The 17,665-nt window shown below is 43.9% G+C and overlaps 2 protein-coding genes across 2 annotated transcripts; both read left to right on the plus strand.

The window, feature by feature from the left end:
* The first annotated feature begins 501 nt into the window (after window positions 1-501).
* On the plus strand, window positions 502-6,183 carry LOC131271645 (angiotensin-converting enzyme-like). Its single transcript, XM_058273140.1, has 4 exons — window positions 502-948; window positions 1,885-2,103; window positions 2,187-4,103; window positions 4,171-6,183. The coding sequence occupies exons 1-4, from the start codon at window positions 943-945 to the stop codon at window positions 5,725-5,727; spliced, it is 3,699 nt and encodes a 1,232-aa protein (XP_058129123.1). The 5' UTR covers window positions 502-942; the 3' UTR covers window positions 5,728-6,183.
* A 6,432-nt stretch (window positions 6,184-12,615) lies between these two features.
* On the plus strand, window positions 12,616-17,235 carry LOC131259653 (soluble guanylate cyclase 89Db-like). The gene is made up of 7 exons (XM_058261192.1): window positions 12,616-12,657; window positions 14,957-15,034; window positions 15,103-15,585; window positions 15,652-15,909; window positions 15,983-16,242; window positions 16,327-17,098; window positions 17,179-17,235. The coding sequence occupies exons 1-7, from the start codon at window positions 12,616-12,618 to the stop codon at window positions 17,233-17,235; spliced, it is 1,950 nt and encodes a 649-aa protein (XP_058117175.1).
* Window positions 17,236-17,665: the final 430 nt, after the last annotated feature.

A 17,665-nucleotide genomic window follows, 5' to 3' on the forward strand; every position in this document is an offset into this window, starting at 1 on the left:
CATTTTTCGTGGGTGAGTTTTATTTTTTCGAAACGGTTTCGGGTTTTCGGTGGATTAACCAGGGCAGTCGTTAGCGACAAACCGGCATTACACCTGCCTTAATCTGTACCGCGTTTGGAGTGATTCTCGACGATACTCGATGGGAGGATCCGATTAACTGGCAATTAGTAACGGCTATTGTACGTTCGAAGAGTAGCAGCACAGATGAGACCCGGCTCATGATAACACGTCCCGATAAGCTAAGTGTATAGTAAAAGTATTACTAGTAGCAGTAATAGTAGTAGTAGCACTTGTGCTAGTAGTGGTCGTAGTACCGGGCTATAGTGAACGATGGTGATGCATACAAAGTGCGCTTGTAAAGCTGCGTGATGGAGACGAGCAACGCTGCAAGAGAAGGATAGCTCCACGCTTGAACGAAATGGAGAGTGTGAGTGTAAGCCACCAGTGTGGATTTGGTCGTTGGGGCAATTGGCAGCGACTGTAATCCCCGGTCTTCGAACGTTTCGAGTATTAAAGTGCCTTCATTGCAAAGCTATTGTCCGAAACGGTGCGGGTGCCAAGTGGCTGAAGTGATCGAGTACAACACTTCGAACGGGTCCGAGCAATATTAGTACCACGAGTGGCAAGTTCTGCGACAGTTAATCGTGCGGTGCTGAGCCGAGAAGAGCGAGCAAACGTAGTTTTGCTTCTGCCAAAAAACCAAGCTTGGCAGAACTAACCTTTGGCACCCAAGAAAGCCACTGGAGTTATTTGTTGCAACAGCATCGAAATGTTATGTGATTTAGAAAAAAAGGTCTAACGTTCAAGTAAAAGTGTAAAGTGTTGTTGCAATTACTTAACAACGTGAATATTGCGTATATCTACGATACCGAAAACGAGTGTGGCTAAGTTAAACGTGAGGCCCTCACGCGGGCTAACCAAGTACGGCTAGAGGTTCACAAAATGAAGGTAAGTACGTGCACGCATATGCCGCTTGCTAGGTGGTAGGACTAAGGGCATGCGCATTGGACAATTGGCGATGAACGATCGATGGATCTTCCGTGAGTGGAATATTTGTGCCGGAGCGTTCGCTGATCTGCCCCATCATGCTGCCACCGCGAGGAACACGTGGGGCTCGAAAGTGGCAAACAAGATGGACGAATATTGCAAATTCATCGCTTTTGGGGGAGAAGAACTTTAATAGCATAGGCGTGTAGATACATTTTGACCTTCGATCGCGATTGACGTCGGTTTACGGGTCTGACATGCTTTATCGAAGACCGAATAATTAGATTGAATATCACGATTCATTCCAATATTAGAATTACATTTAAGTAAAAGTTTAAAAAACTAACATGTTGCAAAAAGTGTAAAAAACTACGAATTCTGTGTTTATGATAACCGTATTAATAGCAATCCAATTTGCTACTTAATATCTAACTATAAAGTATATAAATGTTTGTAACGTCAATTTCGGGAATGCCTGTATTTTGCCTGTGTTGTTTATTTCGGAACGAGAATAATATAATTGCAATAGCTTACGACAACCGTACAACTGATAAAACCTCTGCAATCTATTCAAAAGCCTGTAGTAAATTACGTTATGACACATTGTAAAACATCATAGGATTATTCCTGTCATGGTTGAGTTATTGTTCGTTATCTCAGAATGTTATCTTTATTTGTGGCAACAGGTAGAGTAACGACAATATTTTCTTGAATTTTGATGGTTAATGTAAACTTGATGGTTAATTGGTAAAATTACACTTGTAGAAGCATGTAAACGATGTACCGCTGTAAAGCCAATAAGAGTAAATTCATCAGTCTCCGCAGTATTTTGAAAGTTCGTTATCATAGGCTGTGGCTAACTGATTTTATCTTCCCTTCGCAATCGATGTTTACTAGGGTTTCGTGTTCCTACTGTTTGTGTGCGTCGTCTGCTGTGTCAGGACGACCCTGTCCCTACCACAGGTGGTAGTGCAGCGCGATGAGCTAACGGAAGAGGAAATGCTGGCCGCTTTGGAGCAGTACGACCAGGATGTTCGAGATCATTGTAATCGTAACGTTATCGCCGAGTGGAATGTAGCTACCGATTCGGAAAACATTGAGCTACAAGAAATTCAGGTTAGTATGAAAAATAAATTTTCTTCAACCTTCTGTATCTCCATGCGAAGAACTAATGTGAGATGAAATCGATTTCGTTTCAGAACAATGTGTCGCTTGAGTTTGCGAAATTCCGCAACGACTATTACGAACAGTACTTCAAAGCGGCCAACGTGGAGAGCTACCAGAGTGAAAAGGTGCGCAAACAGCTGCGGTTGCTTAAGGATCTAGATACGGCCGCTTTGCCCGCCGAAAAGTTGGCCACCTTGAATCGTGTGATGCACAAGATGGACACAGCCTATCAGCTGGCGGAAGTGTGCCCATACAACAACCAGCAGTGTGGTTCTTCCGATTCGAAATGGACACTGGATCCGGAGTTGGATCAGGTGCTGGCCGAATCGACCGATTACGACGAGTTAGTGTATGCGTGGCGTAGCTGGCGCGACGAGTCTGGAAGGAAGATGCGCTCGGACTACAACGATTACGTGGAGCTGGTTAACGAGGCAGCCCGGATGAACGGATACGATGACTATGGGTCGTTGTGGCGGTCGAAGTACGACGATTCGCATCTGCGGGAAACGCTCGAGCGTCTCTGGTCCGAGGTCGAGCCACTGTACGATGAACTGCACACGTATGTGCGCTACCGGTTGTTCGAACTGTACGGCGACCGGATGGATGAGGACAACCCCATGATACCGGCGCATCTTCTCGGCAATATGTGGGCGCAATCGTGGGTGAATCTGTACGATCGCTTGAAACCCTTCCCGAACGCGAGTTTGGTCGATGTGACGGCAAAAATGAAGGAGTTGGGATACAACGCCACCAAGATGTTCGAGATGTCAGATGAGTTCTACCAGAGCTTGGGGCTGCCGAGTAGTGCCATGAGTTACGGTCCGAAGGCGGTTATCGAGAAGCCACCGCAGAAGATTGTCTGCCACGCGTCGGCCTGGGACTTTTGCGATGGTGAAGATTTTCGTATTAAGATGTGCACGAGCGTGAACATGGAAGACTTTGTCACCGTTCACCACGAGATGGGCCACATCATGTACTATCTCCTGTACAAGGAACAACCGTACCTGTTCCGCACCGGGGCGACACCTGCCTTCCATGAAGCCGTAGGTGACACGATCGCATTGTCGGTTTCTACTCCGAACCATCTGCGAAAGGTAGGCCTACTAGACGAGTACGCCGATAGCCAAGCGGACAACATTAATGCACTGTTCGAGATGGCACTGGAGCGGGTAGCGTTCCTTCCGTTCGGTTACCTAATAGACATGTGGCGTTGGGACGTGTTCAGCGGAGCGGTAAACGAAAGCCAGTGGAATGCGCACTGGTGGAAGTTGCGCGAAAAATACCAGAAAGTATATGCACCGGTCGAGCGTACCGAAGATGATTTCGATCCCGGCGCAAAGTACCACATTCCAGCCAGCTCGCAGTACATTGCGTACTTTTTGGCGCACATCCTTGAGTTTCAGTTCTACCGGTCGCTGTGCGTGGAAGCCGGGCAGTACGATCCGACGAACGAATCGAGCCAACCGCTACACAAGTGCGACTTCTACAATAGCAAAGCGGCCGGTGAAAAACTACGCGAAGGTCTGTCCCTTGGCTACAGCGAAGATTGGCAGGAGGCGCTGGAAAAACTTACCGGCGAACGGGACATCAGCGGAAAGGCCCTGCTGGAGTACTTCGAGCCGTTGTATCAGTTTTTGAAGGAAGAAAACCGCAAATTTAAGGCCGCCGAAATGGAGCAGATCGTCGAACGGTACAGTGAACAGTACTCGTTGGCTTGCAATGCGCAGGTGAAGGCACAGTACGCCACGCAGGTGGACGTCGGTAATCCGCAGCTGCAACAGGAGCTGACGGAGGTTATGAACGCCAACACGCAGTTTGTGCTGGACAACTACAACCGTTTCTTCGCGGACGTTGATCCGACGATGTTTTCCGATCCGATGGTAAGCCGCCAGCTACAGTTCCTGACGGAAATTTCCGTCAACAAGCTACCTCAGGAGGACCTATCGAAGGTAAGTAGAGTTATATCAATGAGTTGCCTCGATAAGAATTGACGAATTTGGATATTATTTATTGCAGCTTCATTACGCACTGGGACGAATGCAAAACACTTACAGCAGTGCCAAAATATGTCCCTTCACTGACCAGACATGTAAGACGAGCGGTGCCCTTTCGTTGGATCCCGAGTTGTACGAAGTGATGGCCAAATCGGAAAACTACGACGAGCTCTTGTACACGTGGCAGGAATGGCGCCACAATACCGGACGACAGATGAAGCGCGACTATAGCGACTACGTGGAAATCATGAATCGGGCTGCCAAACTGGGCGGATACGATGACATGGGTGAACTTTGGCGGGGTGCATTCGAGCAGGAAGACTTCGTGGACGGAATGAAGCGCTTGTGGAGTGAACTGCAACCGTTCTACGGTGAGCTACACGCGTACGTTCGTCGCCAGCTGAAGGCCATCTACGGTGACCGGATGGAGGAGCACGCCGGGAAGAAGGACACCATTCCAGCCCATCTGCTAGGCAATATGTGGGCACAATCGTGGGTGAATCTGTACGATCGCACGAAACCGTTCGCCAACACGGTCGAGCTGGACATTACGGACACGCTGAAGGCGAAAAATTATACCGCGCGACAATTGTTTGAGATTGCCAACGATTTTTACGTGGGACTCGGACTGCCGGACAACAGTATGAGCTACGATGTGGCCCGCGGAGCGATGATCGAAAAGCCCACAGACGGCAGGGTGGTGACGTGCCACGCTTCGGCCTGGGACTTTTGCGACCGGCAGGATTTCCGCATCAAGATGTGCACGCGTATGAACATGGAGGACTTTGTGACGATTCACCACGAGATGGGTCACATCAACTACTACATCCTGTACAAGGACCAACCGGTGACGCTACGCAGCGGCGCCAATCCAGGCTTCCATGAGGCCGTGGGAGATACGATTTCGCTGTCCGTGGCCACGCCGAAACATTTCGAGAAGATTGGACTGCTGCAGGGCTATGACGATACGTACGAGGAGAACATCAATGCGCTGTATCAGAAGGCACTGGATCGCGTTGCGTTCCTACCCTTCGGGTTGCTGATCGACATGTGGCGCTGGGAGATCTTTGCCGGCAAGGTGGACTATTCGCGCTGGAACGAGCGATGGTGGGAGCTGCGCGAGGAGTACCAGAAGGTGTCCGCACCGGTCGAGCGGGACGGCGATGACTTCGATCCCGGTGCAAAGTATCACATCCCGTTCGATAGCCAGTATGTGTCGTACTTTATTGCGCACATTCTAGACTTGCAGCTGCATAAGGCGCTCTGCTTGGCCGCCGACCAGTACGATCCGAATGATCCGGAAAAGCCACTGCACAAGTGCGATATCGATGGGTCACGTAGCGCTGGTGATCTATTGCGAGCAGGATTGTCCCTCGGACGGTCCGTGCATTGGTCGCAGGCCCTGAAGGCGATGACTGGCGAGACTGAACTACGCACCGACGCACTGCTGGAGTACTACAAACCGTTGTATGATTTTTTGAAAGTGGAAAACGCCAAAGCGGGATGCTCCAGAGCGACCGTGACATCGTTGTTATTTGTTTTGTTACCGTTTTTACTATGCTTCTTCCGATCCAGTTAGAAGCAAATGTGTTTGTATGTTTTTCTGAACCGTATGTTATAAGTTCTAAAATTGTTTGTTTTTCGAATGTAAAAAGAGCCGGTCGCAGGCAGATCGGCGCCGTGGGTTCGGCGCAATATGCATGCCTACTTTCTTATCGTACCGCGACTGACGCGGATGTGATACGGAGCCGGGTGCCAATGGCCCGCGGAAGACGTATGTTGCGCTGGTCAGTGAACGCCAATTGATAGTTAACGATGTTAAATTTCTTCAAGCGTTCCGGTTTAGTCTGGGGTGATCTTGGTGCGGTGGTGCGGAACGATACGGCTCGTGTTTTAAACGAATATGCTTGGCAGTTGCCTGCGCATCAAAACAGAGGGGAAAAAAATGACTGTAGTGAAATTGTAATATTTGAAAGTAGGTTGAAACAATCTAATGATTCAAAACATGAATAAAGCAAAAGTTGTTAATTCCACAAAAAAATGTTTATGTTTATCTTATCGAGTTTCTTCAAGGAGGAATGTAAAAGTGACGAACATTTTATGGGAAGATAATGTTGTTTTGCTAACAGCTGTTTGTTGTAATAACTCCGAGTTTCAGGATGTCTCCCGCATAAGAGAATACGAACTATAAGTTCGAGCTACAAGACAAACCCTAGTAAACCCTTGATAGATGAGTGTAACTAAATGTGAGCCTAAGAACAGCAGTATTTAGTCGTTTTACCGTTATCGTTAAAAACACAAGCGATAATCCAGTTATTAGTTAGAAATTAAAAAATCAACATTTATTATTCATCCCGAACAGCGCACGTGTTGAACGCCGAAGCGCCACAGACGCCTTGGATCCGCACCCATCATGCCCGTGAGTGTATACAGTCGCTCACCGGCCACTAAGAAAATATGGCGAGAGCTGCGTGCTTCGTGAATTCTCCCGTTGTAGACACGCGACGGATGTTGAAAGTGTTTGCTCATACAGGGTGGCGTATGCTATGGCAAACCGTTTGATATCGCGCCTTGTGACCTCTTCCAGCGGTCGCAGATGGATCGACCGCGTGCGTTGAGGACGGTAATCATCGTTATGATTGATGATTTCGGTTAATTTGTCGAACCACTTTTGTTGCCAATAAAGAGGACAATTATGGTTGTCATCTGTTTGGGGCACCAGCGTTGTGTTTGTAGTATTTTTGATGCAAAGCAATTTAGTCCCACAACAACGCTGGTGTTCTGAGGCATGCTGCTACTGATGGAACCGATTGTAAATTATTCCTGTAAATTTATACTAAAAAAATATGCCACTTTTGTAAATTCTGGGGTAACTCCATAAAGATCCGTAGAGTAAACATAAGAAACAATTTCGACTGCTGGTAAAGAAATAAAATACTCTCTGAAAACACCAGCTACCGACAGCTGAAATACGTCAGGTCAATTTCACTCTGCAAGTAAAACACAACCTTAATCGGGCTCGTGCCAACGGACTAATTGTAAAAATGCTTGTCCAATTAACGAATTTCCCCAACCATCCTCTGCCCGTGGTGGAGACGCATGGTGAAGGTTCCCCGGGACAGCACGGGACTGGCGCTGAGTACACGATACTATCTCCGTATAGCGCCTCTCGCTCCTGGGTGACACGAAGCGTCCCGGATGAGGTCGATATAAGAAGGCATCTGCCAGTGCCGCATCGTGTCAGTCGTGCTCGAAACGTGGTCCCATTCGTGCGTTCTCTTCGTGTTCGCTCCACTCGCAAACAGTAAAACATTTTACGAGCATGTAAGCGCGCATCTTGCTACAGCATAGCATTCCGGGGGGTCCGCCTTCCTGGCTCTCGACAATGCGGGGTGTATGCTAATGGCCGTGGGGATCCGCGTGGAAGGTGGAAAAATCTGTGACGTGAAAGCAGTGTGTGACATTGAGCGGCGAATTTCGCGACTCTGGCGCCAACCGAAGATAGCGGCGTTCATTTTCCTCCGGGCACAAAACAGTGATGTGATGATATTCGGTGACTGATAATGTGCCCACGCCAGCTGGCGGTCCGGAAACTCGGGAAAACTTATGAGTGCGGAATGATTGCGGCTCAGCTGGTGGATGGAATCGGGCTGGTGGAAACATGATTGATACCGATAGTGAAGCGCCACTGAAAATGCCCAACCCCAATAGCTGGGACACGAGGTCAGTGCCGATGTTGCCAGTTGGCCGCCAGGCTACCCGAAGGAAGCGAACTTGCCAATCCAGTGGAAGGCGAAATGGAAGACTCGTAAAAATATGAATCGATTCGCTTTTACGAGTGGTGCAGCAAAAATGTGTTTGGCATTTTATACGGTTGATTAGTTCAGATGATGATGCGAGCAGTGATCGATGTGTTCCCGAGCCAGACGGTTATCAATAGATCGGTTTTTTGTGATTTTCGGAGGATTATACCAGATATTTCGTATTCCGTCTTGCTTACATGCAAATTAATGGGCTTTGTGCAATCTTAGTGGACTTTTTTGGGTGATGATTGGTTTTTCATTAACTACCGATGAATAACATTGGGCAAATGATTTCCAATGAAGACACGTGGTTGTACTTACACAAATTTGACTATTATTTAAAATGCCTATATTAGTATCTTCAACAAGTGTCTGTTGTTTTTTTAAATGTCTCAAGGATTTTCGTTCACTTTTACTGTTGTGACATGGGAATAACGTTGGAGGCCAAAAACCTTCATAAACTCAGAAGCGCACCGAATTAGAAATACAATTCCCCACAGGAAGGAATGTTAAACTGCCAGCACACCCTTTTTCAGTTGTTTTTTGTAGTCGAATTCGGTTGAGCCTTTGCAACCGGCGGATGAAATCGACAACTTGCTGCAAGTAAAATATGCTGTCCACTTCATTCCACATCCTTCGCATTCGTTGGAAGGTAGCTGGACTCCATTTTTGTGTATTTTTTTCTTCGCTCATGCAGAACAAATTGAATCATTACCCAGTGTATGTGTGCACACCCACAAGAGGTCGCTCAGCAGGGATGAAGAGATGAAAGAATTTTCTTCAATCACAACCGACCGATTGTTCGGTTCCCTAATTAAATACCGCAAGTCGTCGTAAATGGTTATACGTGCTGAGGAATTTCAAGCGATATTTAGGATTTTCTCTAGAGCAGGCAGAGAAGAATTTTGAATGAAAATTCACGAGCTTCACAGTTTTATATTGAAGTCTTCTAATTAGTTGGTTCGATAAACCATCAATATATTCATGAAGTCGATAAAAAACTGTTGTTTTATTTTGCAATCCTACATCTCTTATTTAAATTGCAAAAACTAATATACTGAACATTTATACAGTCTAATAAGTTGTGTTGGAAAAAAAACAAATTCGGATGAATGTTAAAACAAGACCCATTTGATATGTTTGGGGAATTCTTTAAGTTGCGCTTATAGGTTGAAGTTAACTCGTGAACGATTTTGTCTTCGTATTTTTAATTTTTTTTTGTCGTTCTACATAAAAAGATTTCACGTCAAACCGCCCGGAACAAATTAAATCTATAGAAAACTTTTACTCGAGACGAGCCTAACGCGTGTCATGTGAAATATATTGATTATAAAAAGTATACTTCATCCCACCAGAGAATATATTCTTTTGTACGGATCTGTTTCAAAGCTTCCTAAACGTGTTTCAAATCATGAAATATCAATGGTTTTGTATATTTATGTTTTATTATTTTTTTCTCTGTTTTCCAAAATAAAACTAGCATGGAAGTTCAAAATGATAACTTTACATGCCGTAAAGAGAAAGAACAGACATCTTATCATCATTATTTGACGTCGGGATGTGGAAATCATCTACACATAGTGGACAGCGAAAAAGCTGTGGAGTTAGATTGTATATATTGTTATGTTAGTTTTCACTTGATCCCATGGATAATCTGTTTTGAAGCGAAAGTTTTGAGAAAAGAAGTGTTCTTCATCATTTGTTACGATTTGGCTACATCGGTCGCGTTTTGAAAGTTCACAAAGCATATTAAAAATCCAAAAAACATATTCCTAGGAGAATTGTGATAACGTGGTATCATTTTGAACAACCAGCTTAACGATTCTTTTGACGTAGTTTTAGATTTAGATCGAACTCAAAGCTCAAATTTAAATTATTGTTAACACACAAAGCTGTAAAGAAAAAGGCGCTACAGTTGAAAAGTGTTGGAACTGATTCTATTATTGACTCCATACATTAGGTATTACAAGCATTTCATCGGTGCAGTGTTTAACGAAGTTTTCCCTTCCCGAAAAGTTTAATCCGAGAAAAAGGGAATAGCATTTTTCTTCACTTTCACTGGCAATTGACTCCATTCATTCCACTAACAAGAAAACTGAGGTTTCCAACATGGAAGTCGTGTGAACAATCTCATGCCAAGGTGTAGGGGAAGTTTATTTTGATAGAAATAAATTGAGCAGGTATCTACCGGAACCTCACCAACCGGGATACCGTTTATTCTATCCAATCTGTGTGGTATGTGTGCGTGTGTGCATCCTTTTCTCTGGCACGGAAAACTTACTCCGATAGGTGCTACCTATGCACGTTGTCGTTTTTTCCCTCAGATTGGTACAGGAAGGCACAGACGGCCCATGATAGGGCTATCAAAATCAGGTCACGTGCAAACGATTTGTTTTATGTCAGTTACTTCGGTACGTAGGCTAATGTACCATTGGATACTGAACGTGCATTACTCGATTTGCATGAGACATTAGACATCGGTGTAGATGTTCAGCGGTGCAAAAAGTATTGGAGCAGTTACACATGGCTTACGGTAAGCACTGAATTGTCCTTCAACTCCCGTTTTGGAAGCAACCGGTGTCGGCAGAATTACTGGTAGCGATTTGTTTTAATGCATTCCCTGTTGATACCGGAACGCAACCACCTAAGAAAGTTCTAGAAAAAGAATCGATTCCCCTTGTTCAGACTCCACGGCAAACAAACAAAAAACAATGGAAAACGCACAAAAGAATAACAGAACCAATTTTGCACTAATGAAAGGTACTTTTTTCATCTCATTATGTCGAATATACTCCGGAGGAAGCAGAGCAGCTTGAAGGGAAATTGGCCAAAAGTCTTTAAAGATAAAGCTCTCTCACCGCTTCGTGGAGAACAGCACTTGAATATGGAAGTAGGGTTCTTCATTTAATATCCTGCTGTTTGACCTAAAATTCTGTAGGAAAATGGAAATAGCTAATTGGTTGAAATTAATAAAGAAGTACAGCTTCTCTTAGAGTGCGAGCAGTACTTCATACAATGGAAAGCAATGAAACAATAAGACTACTTTGAATTCACCCTTTTGCAAACGGTTTCAAAAAAGAGTAAATTTTGGTCGTCACAGACCGTAATTTTCACCCCAAACCGAAAAGGTCATGTATAATTAAAATTCTTTAAGGACCGCTAATTTGCCTTTATCATGTTTTCTCCTACATACGTCTAATGACATGGTGTTCACGATAACCTTTTCCTGGAATGTTACTGAGCAGCTTTCGGGAAAACCACCAGGCTTCTCCATCGGGTCTTCAAGCAAAGTTGATACTGGTCGCAACGTTCGGGTCAGATGGTTCGACTTCCTAATGAAGTTAGGATCGGAAATCCATTTATCATCTTCGACACCTCAACTCCTACAGGAGCTTGACATAGACTCAAAATCAATTTGTTCTAAGCCCACATGAAAGAATGCTAGGACTCTAACCGGTCCATGTTTTTATTCGTTCATCGACCTCGGTTGGGATATCCTTAGAACTTTGTAGAGAGTGATAAATCATCATTACTCAACTGAATTTCATCACTGCGCTGCTCCTGGTAAAGAAAGAATAAAGGAAATATTAAAGAGAAGATAAACGGAACGGTTTACGAGACAGAAAGTCTGAACAAATTGTCTCCAGATTTATCACTCCGTTTGTGATGGTTACCCGAAAAACACAGACCGTCCGGGCTGTCGAAACATAACGAAATGGTAGGCTTTTTTTAAAATAAAATACGATTTTCAACTCAAAGAAGCAAACAGCAAAGAGATTTACATTCTTCGGTTCCATTTTTTCCATCAATAAAGATTTGAAAATTCCACCGATTATGGAAGCTGATAAGAGCTCTGAAATTACCACTGGTAATGGAAAATGGTGATGAAAAAAAATGAATTTCTCCGAGGGAGTGTTGAAAACACCGCCAGCAGGCGCATTTCCATTATCAAAACTCACCTTCTTTGCTCGTTTCGCATCATTTATGCGACGGCAGGTTGGTATCTGTCGGCTCGAGACCGTTTGGCCGGAAGATGTTTTCCACTTGTGGATAAAATTTATGCTAATTTAGGACCAGCCAGTGTTGTTTAGATGGGAGCGTGTTGGGAAAATGTTCGGCAAGGCAGCAGCGTGTGTACAGTGGTAATCATTCGGTGTAGGCAAAATGCAAGCAAACAGATATAAAACTGAGGCCCTGAGTGGTCATAAACACAAACATAAGGCTGCATAGGTCAGAAGTTTTGTTCGCTTGTGTTGCTGTGAACGACGGGCAAAGAAGAAAAGATAAAAATAGGCGTCTCAAGCGGTGCGACTTTGTGTTCGGTGACATTGACCTAGAACGGACTGAGGAAAACGGATTGAAAATCTCTCTTACGTTGGGTCGAAATATGATTCTCCCCAACACCAAAACGGTGGCAGTGGTTATATACTGCTATCGTTTGTTGAAGTGATTTATTACTTTATTAAAGGGATTTAAGTTTAGTAGGGCTTATATAAATTTTATATAAGTTTATTTAGTTTTATTTTTAACTTCTTATAAATGCCGTTCTTAAGTTATGTTGACAGTGATAAGATTCTTGTTTGGTTTCTCAATACAGATAAGCCGGGACATTATAAAACGTGCTATTTAACGCAGTCCTCAGGGACTACAGATAAAATAAAATCATGTATGGCATGCTGTTGGAGAGCGTACAACACTTTGTACAGGTATGTAATATGCTTTAGTTTATTGAGGACTGTTGAGATATTATTGTAATTATTAGCATGTTAAAGAATTTCATTTTAAGTTTACGAAACACGAGTTTCACATTTTTGTAAACAAAATTAAATGAACGATTAGAGGACCATAGCACCTTTTTTCACAACAAAAACCTTATACGAGTTTGACGACAGTATTTCTGGGTGATCAAAGGCGCGCTATATTTCAAACGTATAGAAAATAAGACTTGACATAAAAGCCCCCGAGATGATTTAGGCAAAGGACTGATTGGATTTCTTTTATTTAAACCGCACGAGAGTTCTCGTTTGCTTCGTTTCCTTGGCAAATACTCAGGTAAGGTATCGATGGTTGTGTTTGTATAACCACTAAAGTTTTTTATTTTATTTTGAGCATACTTGTCTCCCAGAGGGACGTGCCGACATGGGACAGAGCCATTCATTCTTATTGCGCTTATCAATTTTTATCCGAATCTTGCTTATCTTGTTTGAGGATTCGGGTGAGTTGTAACATCAGTTTACTCTGCTGTGAAAAAGTTGCTTTATTGAGAGCGAATATGTCTTAAAGCCAAAGACTAGCATTATCATTAGTATTTTATATATTTTCGCAAACATCAATTTACCTTAGTAAAACATTTCAAGAACTCTATGATTTCCAAACCTATCAAATAGGGATAAATGCGAAAAAGGCAAGCATCCTGGTTGGAATTTGATGACGATAACAGATGCGTTCCCCATTATCTTTTAAGGGACACCATCACGAAAGCTTCTAATAGGACCTTATGGTCAAAAAGAAGTAGTAAAAGAACCTACGAAGCAACTTGTAGCATAAGTTCTCGTTGCTGCGAGACAGACAGTATGACGTTATCTTACCATTATCAAACCCTGGAACACAAAGACAACGAGTCATTATAGAGCAATTTGTCATCATTGCTCAGCCTTTCCTCAACAGGAAGTGGGAAAATTAATGTATTTTCTTGTCGCCTGCTCCCTGGACGGCACGGAGCTCTCGTTTGAACGGCCGGTGGATTAGTTTCCGGCATAGATATTGGAAAGTTGTCATGGCATTAGTTGCCCATTGTTTGTCGATATCTTAGTTAATTATTTGAGGGAAACCCTGCTGCTGCCGTTGTGTAAGGACTGAGAGAGTGTTCTTTTCGAATCAACTGGCGTTTCGTGGTGCTTCGTATTTCGTTAGGCAGAGGAACTGAATCAATTAATCTTTATTTGCACATTAAGCACTTTTCATCATATTTATATCTTCCTTTCTGTGCAAGGACAAAAAAAAGGGTAGCAGAAGCAAAGAAGACCAATGTCTCGCTCATTCCCCATTGTAACTGTGAGGAGCACGTAGCAGGTTGAAAATGTGAGAGTGACTCGATAATTTTATTTTCATATTTTATGATAACTCTTTACGGTTATTTGCGCAAACATTGGGAGGGTTGGCGTTGAATGCAAATTACGTTTTGCATCTTGATTTTTAAGGTTGACCGGTCATCGTTTGTCCTTGAAAATAAAAAAATGTGAAGGAAGGTTCTGTGGAAGGGTAAATGGTAAAACATACAGTTTCAGCCACCACAAGGGGCGTTAAATAACAATGCCGAACTCAAAATATTTATTTTGCCGCAATTCTGAAATGCGTGTGCTTGTTAAACTCGTTATGGCACCATCGTTGTTATTGAATAACATAACATTTTTGTTAGTTTTGCACAAAATAATGAGTCAATGGTTTATATCTTACGCTTTCGCTTTTTTACATTCTGATTGGGTTTCAAGTTTGTTTGACCATAAAATAGTTCAATATTGATATGCTCTTCTTAATGCTAGGGAAAACATGATCAAACTGAAAAGGATATGAGTGCTCAAAAGAACATCACTAAGTCCAGCCCTTGGGACAAACAGCTGCACCAGCTTGGTTAAATCTAACCCGAAAGTAAAGGCTTTATATGTATTAATCAAATTATGTATAAAATTTAATAATAACATGTAAACAGATTAATAATAACATGTAAACAGAGAACAAAACCCTTATGACCACGGTAACCGTTTTTCACAATCCTTCTGTGAAATAAGTATCGACATTCTTTTTATGGCATGACTTTTTTATCTAATGCCATTGATCTATTAAATAATTTAAATCTATTTAGTTTAGAATAGAATGAAGCTAATGATTTTCAAGTTTGATTAAATAAATGTTTTTGTGTAGGTACGGATAGGTTTACACAAAAGATTTTTTATGAAAGCTCCAATTAAAAATTTAATTACCTCATGTTTTTTTGAAAATCTATAGCTCGAATATGGGGAATTTGTTTGGCGCCAAGCGTTGCTCACCACTGGATGCAAAAATACTGTCTTCAATACACATCAGGTAAGCTTAGTTTTGGCGATAAAAGATTATAAAAGACGCACAATTACAAACTGTCGCATCTCTGGCAGCTTTATCCCGACAGCTTGATTCCAGATCTTGCGGCGGCGCTTTCCGCCATTACCGGAAAACCTTTCGATGAGTTTATGATTTTCTTCGGACGATGCTTTGTGCGTTTCTTCAGCAACTTTGGCTACGACGAGCTGATCAAGGCCACCGGGCGTTACTTCTGCGACTTTCTGCACTCGGTCGACAACATTCATCTGCAGATGCGTTTCACATATCGTAAGATGAAGAGTCCTTCGATGCAGTTGACCGAGGTGGACGAACATGGCGCGGTTCTAGTCTACCGGAGCACGCGCACAGGTTTCTCGAAGTATCTGCGTGGACAGCTGCTAGAAATAGCGAAACAGCTGTACGGGATGGACGTCAGCATAAAGGTGCTGGAAAGTCAGAACGATAATCCAGGAGGAACGTCTGGGCCTATCTCCATACAGGGCGGTCTGAAGACGGTCATCGTGAAGTATCGTTTGGACTTTGATAATCGAGAATATGTGAGTAAAGAATACCTGGCGGCTGAAGACTGGGAATAGCATAATGCCCGAATTGTTTCCTCCTAGATGCAACGGCGTGTACACATCAAGGCGCACCCGTCACAACTACAGCTGACGCCCGTTAACAGTCTGTTACTGCTGAATCTCTTCCCATTCGCACTCATACTTAACGAAGAAATGAAGATCACCGCCGTTGGCGAGAAGCTGATCGAGTCTTGGATGCTCAACAATGCTAACCGTTCGCCGACGGAGCTTATTGGGGCAAAAGTTACGGAACACTTCAAGCTGCGCCGTCCCAGTGGAATTACCTTCACTTGGGAGAATGTATGTAGGCAACCTGTTCGCTGGAGTATTCCGCCGAAGTGCGTAATGCGGGTGTATTGTTTCTTCCTTGCAGATTAAAAGACTTCAGACCGTTCTGTTTGAGATACAGTTGCTAAAGGGATCATCGGCCAAGGGTGCGAAAGATCCGGCAAAATCGATTGAATACCAGCCGACACCGAGTCAGACGGAACGGACCACCGCCCCTGAAGACGCTTCTAAGCTGATGTCATCTATTCCACGACGGGGATCGCAGGGTCTAAGAAGTATTTTGCTCAAGGGAGAAATGCGCTACATCAAAGACATAAACTCACTCGTTTTTCTATGCAGCCCTCTGTAAGTAGGCTTTGATGGGGAAGAAATGGGCTCGGTTGGTATTATACAAGTATGACCAAGGGAATATCTTGCTGCTTCTTCCAGAATCAACAACTTAGAGGAGCTGCGTGAAATGGGTCTCTACTTAAACGATCTGAACCCTCACGGGTTGAGTCGGGAGATGGTGTTCTCCGGATTTTCACACTACTCTCGGCTGGACTTGATGTGTGAACGGGAGGAACAGCGTGCGGAAGAACTTGAAACTTCACTAGCGCTGGCCGACTCGTGGAAGCGCCAGGGCGACGAACTGTTGTACTCCATGATCCCACGCTCCATAGCGGAGCGGCTACGCGAGGGCCAGAACCCGCACGAGACTTGCCAGAGTTTCGAAGAGGTGACGGTGCTTTTCGCAGAGGTCCAGGAGACGATCACGGGCGACGATTCGATAAAGTATGCCATGACAACGGTCAACACGCTCAACGCCGCATTTAGCGCGTTCGATGAGTTGATAAATTCGCCTATGGCCTACAAGGTGGAGACGGTCGGGAAGGTGTACATGGCAGTGAGTGGGGCGCCTGACATTAATCCTTTCCACGCGCAGCACATGGCAGACTTGGCACTGGATATGCTACACAGCATTCGGGAGCTAAATCTTCCGGGTGTTGGCGTGAAGATAGGCTTCCACTCGGGCCCAATAGTGGCGGGGATTGTGGGGCTGAAAGTACCCCGGTACTGCCTGTTTGGGGATACGGTGAACACGGCCTCACGCATGGAGAGCAGCGGCGACACAGACCGCATCCAGGTATCGGGCTATACAGCGCAAAAGTTAAAAAAGATAGGCTACGCTCTTTCATATCGTGGGAAGGTGGCTGTTAAGGTAAGGCATACTACATTATTGGCTTTTCTCTTTATAACCTTACGGTCATATAGCCTTTATAACCTTCGGTCAATTTACAGGGCAAAGGAGACATGGAAACATTCTGGCTGGAGGGAGCACCGAGCAAACAGAAGTAGAGTCCGACCCTTGGAGCATCTTTGATGGACCAAAACGTGCCTTCTGCATTGAGCGTTGGGAACAGTATTCAATCAAATATGATTGTGGAGGATACTTCAAGTGTCCTAGACGCGTTTTAATTATCATTATAATAATATTTTAAATCAAAACTATACACTGTCGAACAACTTTAACTATGAATGAAACTGAATATGAATAAACTAAAATGACACACAGATAGAGTTTCCTTCTATATTTGTGAACTTGAAATAATTAAGTGATGAGAAATAAAAAAAAGATTACATACGACCAAGAAGAAGAAGACATACGACCAATGTATGGAGATTGATTAAACTTTTGGTTTTCAAATTTATTCACACTATAAATCACCACCCGGCTCCGGAGCCGGCTCCAAAATTTACCGGAGTTCGTCGGAGCCAGCTCCGGTTG

Source organism: Anopheles coustani, chromosome 3 (assembly GCF_943734705.1).
Source record: "Anopheles coustani chromosome 3, idAnoCousDA_361_x.2, whole genome shotgun sequence".
Lineage (NCBI taxonomy): Eukaryota > Metazoa > Arthropoda > Insecta > Diptera > Culicidae > Anopheles > Anopheles coustani.

Bases quoted from the DNA above. Each gene is read 5' to 3' on its own strand.
- LOC131259653 (XM_058261192.1), top strand. From the start codon at position 12,616: ATGTATGGCATGCTGTTGGAGAGCGTACAACACTTTGTACAG. The intron at 15,035-15,102 runs GTAAGCTTAGTT...CATCTCTGGCAG, and splicing joins CTGTCTTCAATACACATCAG to CTTTATCCCGACAGCTTGAT. The intron at 15,910-15,982 runs GTATGTAGGCAA...TCTTCCTTGCAG, and splicing joins TTACCTTCACTTGGGAGAAT to ATTAAAAGACTTCAGACCGT.
- LOC131271645 (XM_058273140.1), top strand. The intron at 2,104-2,186 runs GTTAGTATGAAA...ATTTCGTTTCAG, and splicing joins TTGAGCTACAAGAAATTCAG to AACAATGTGTCGCTTGAGTT. The intron at 4,104-4,170 runs GTAAGTAGAGTT...TATTTATTGCAG, and splicing joins CTCAGGAGGACCTATCGAAG to CTTCATTACGCACTGGGACG.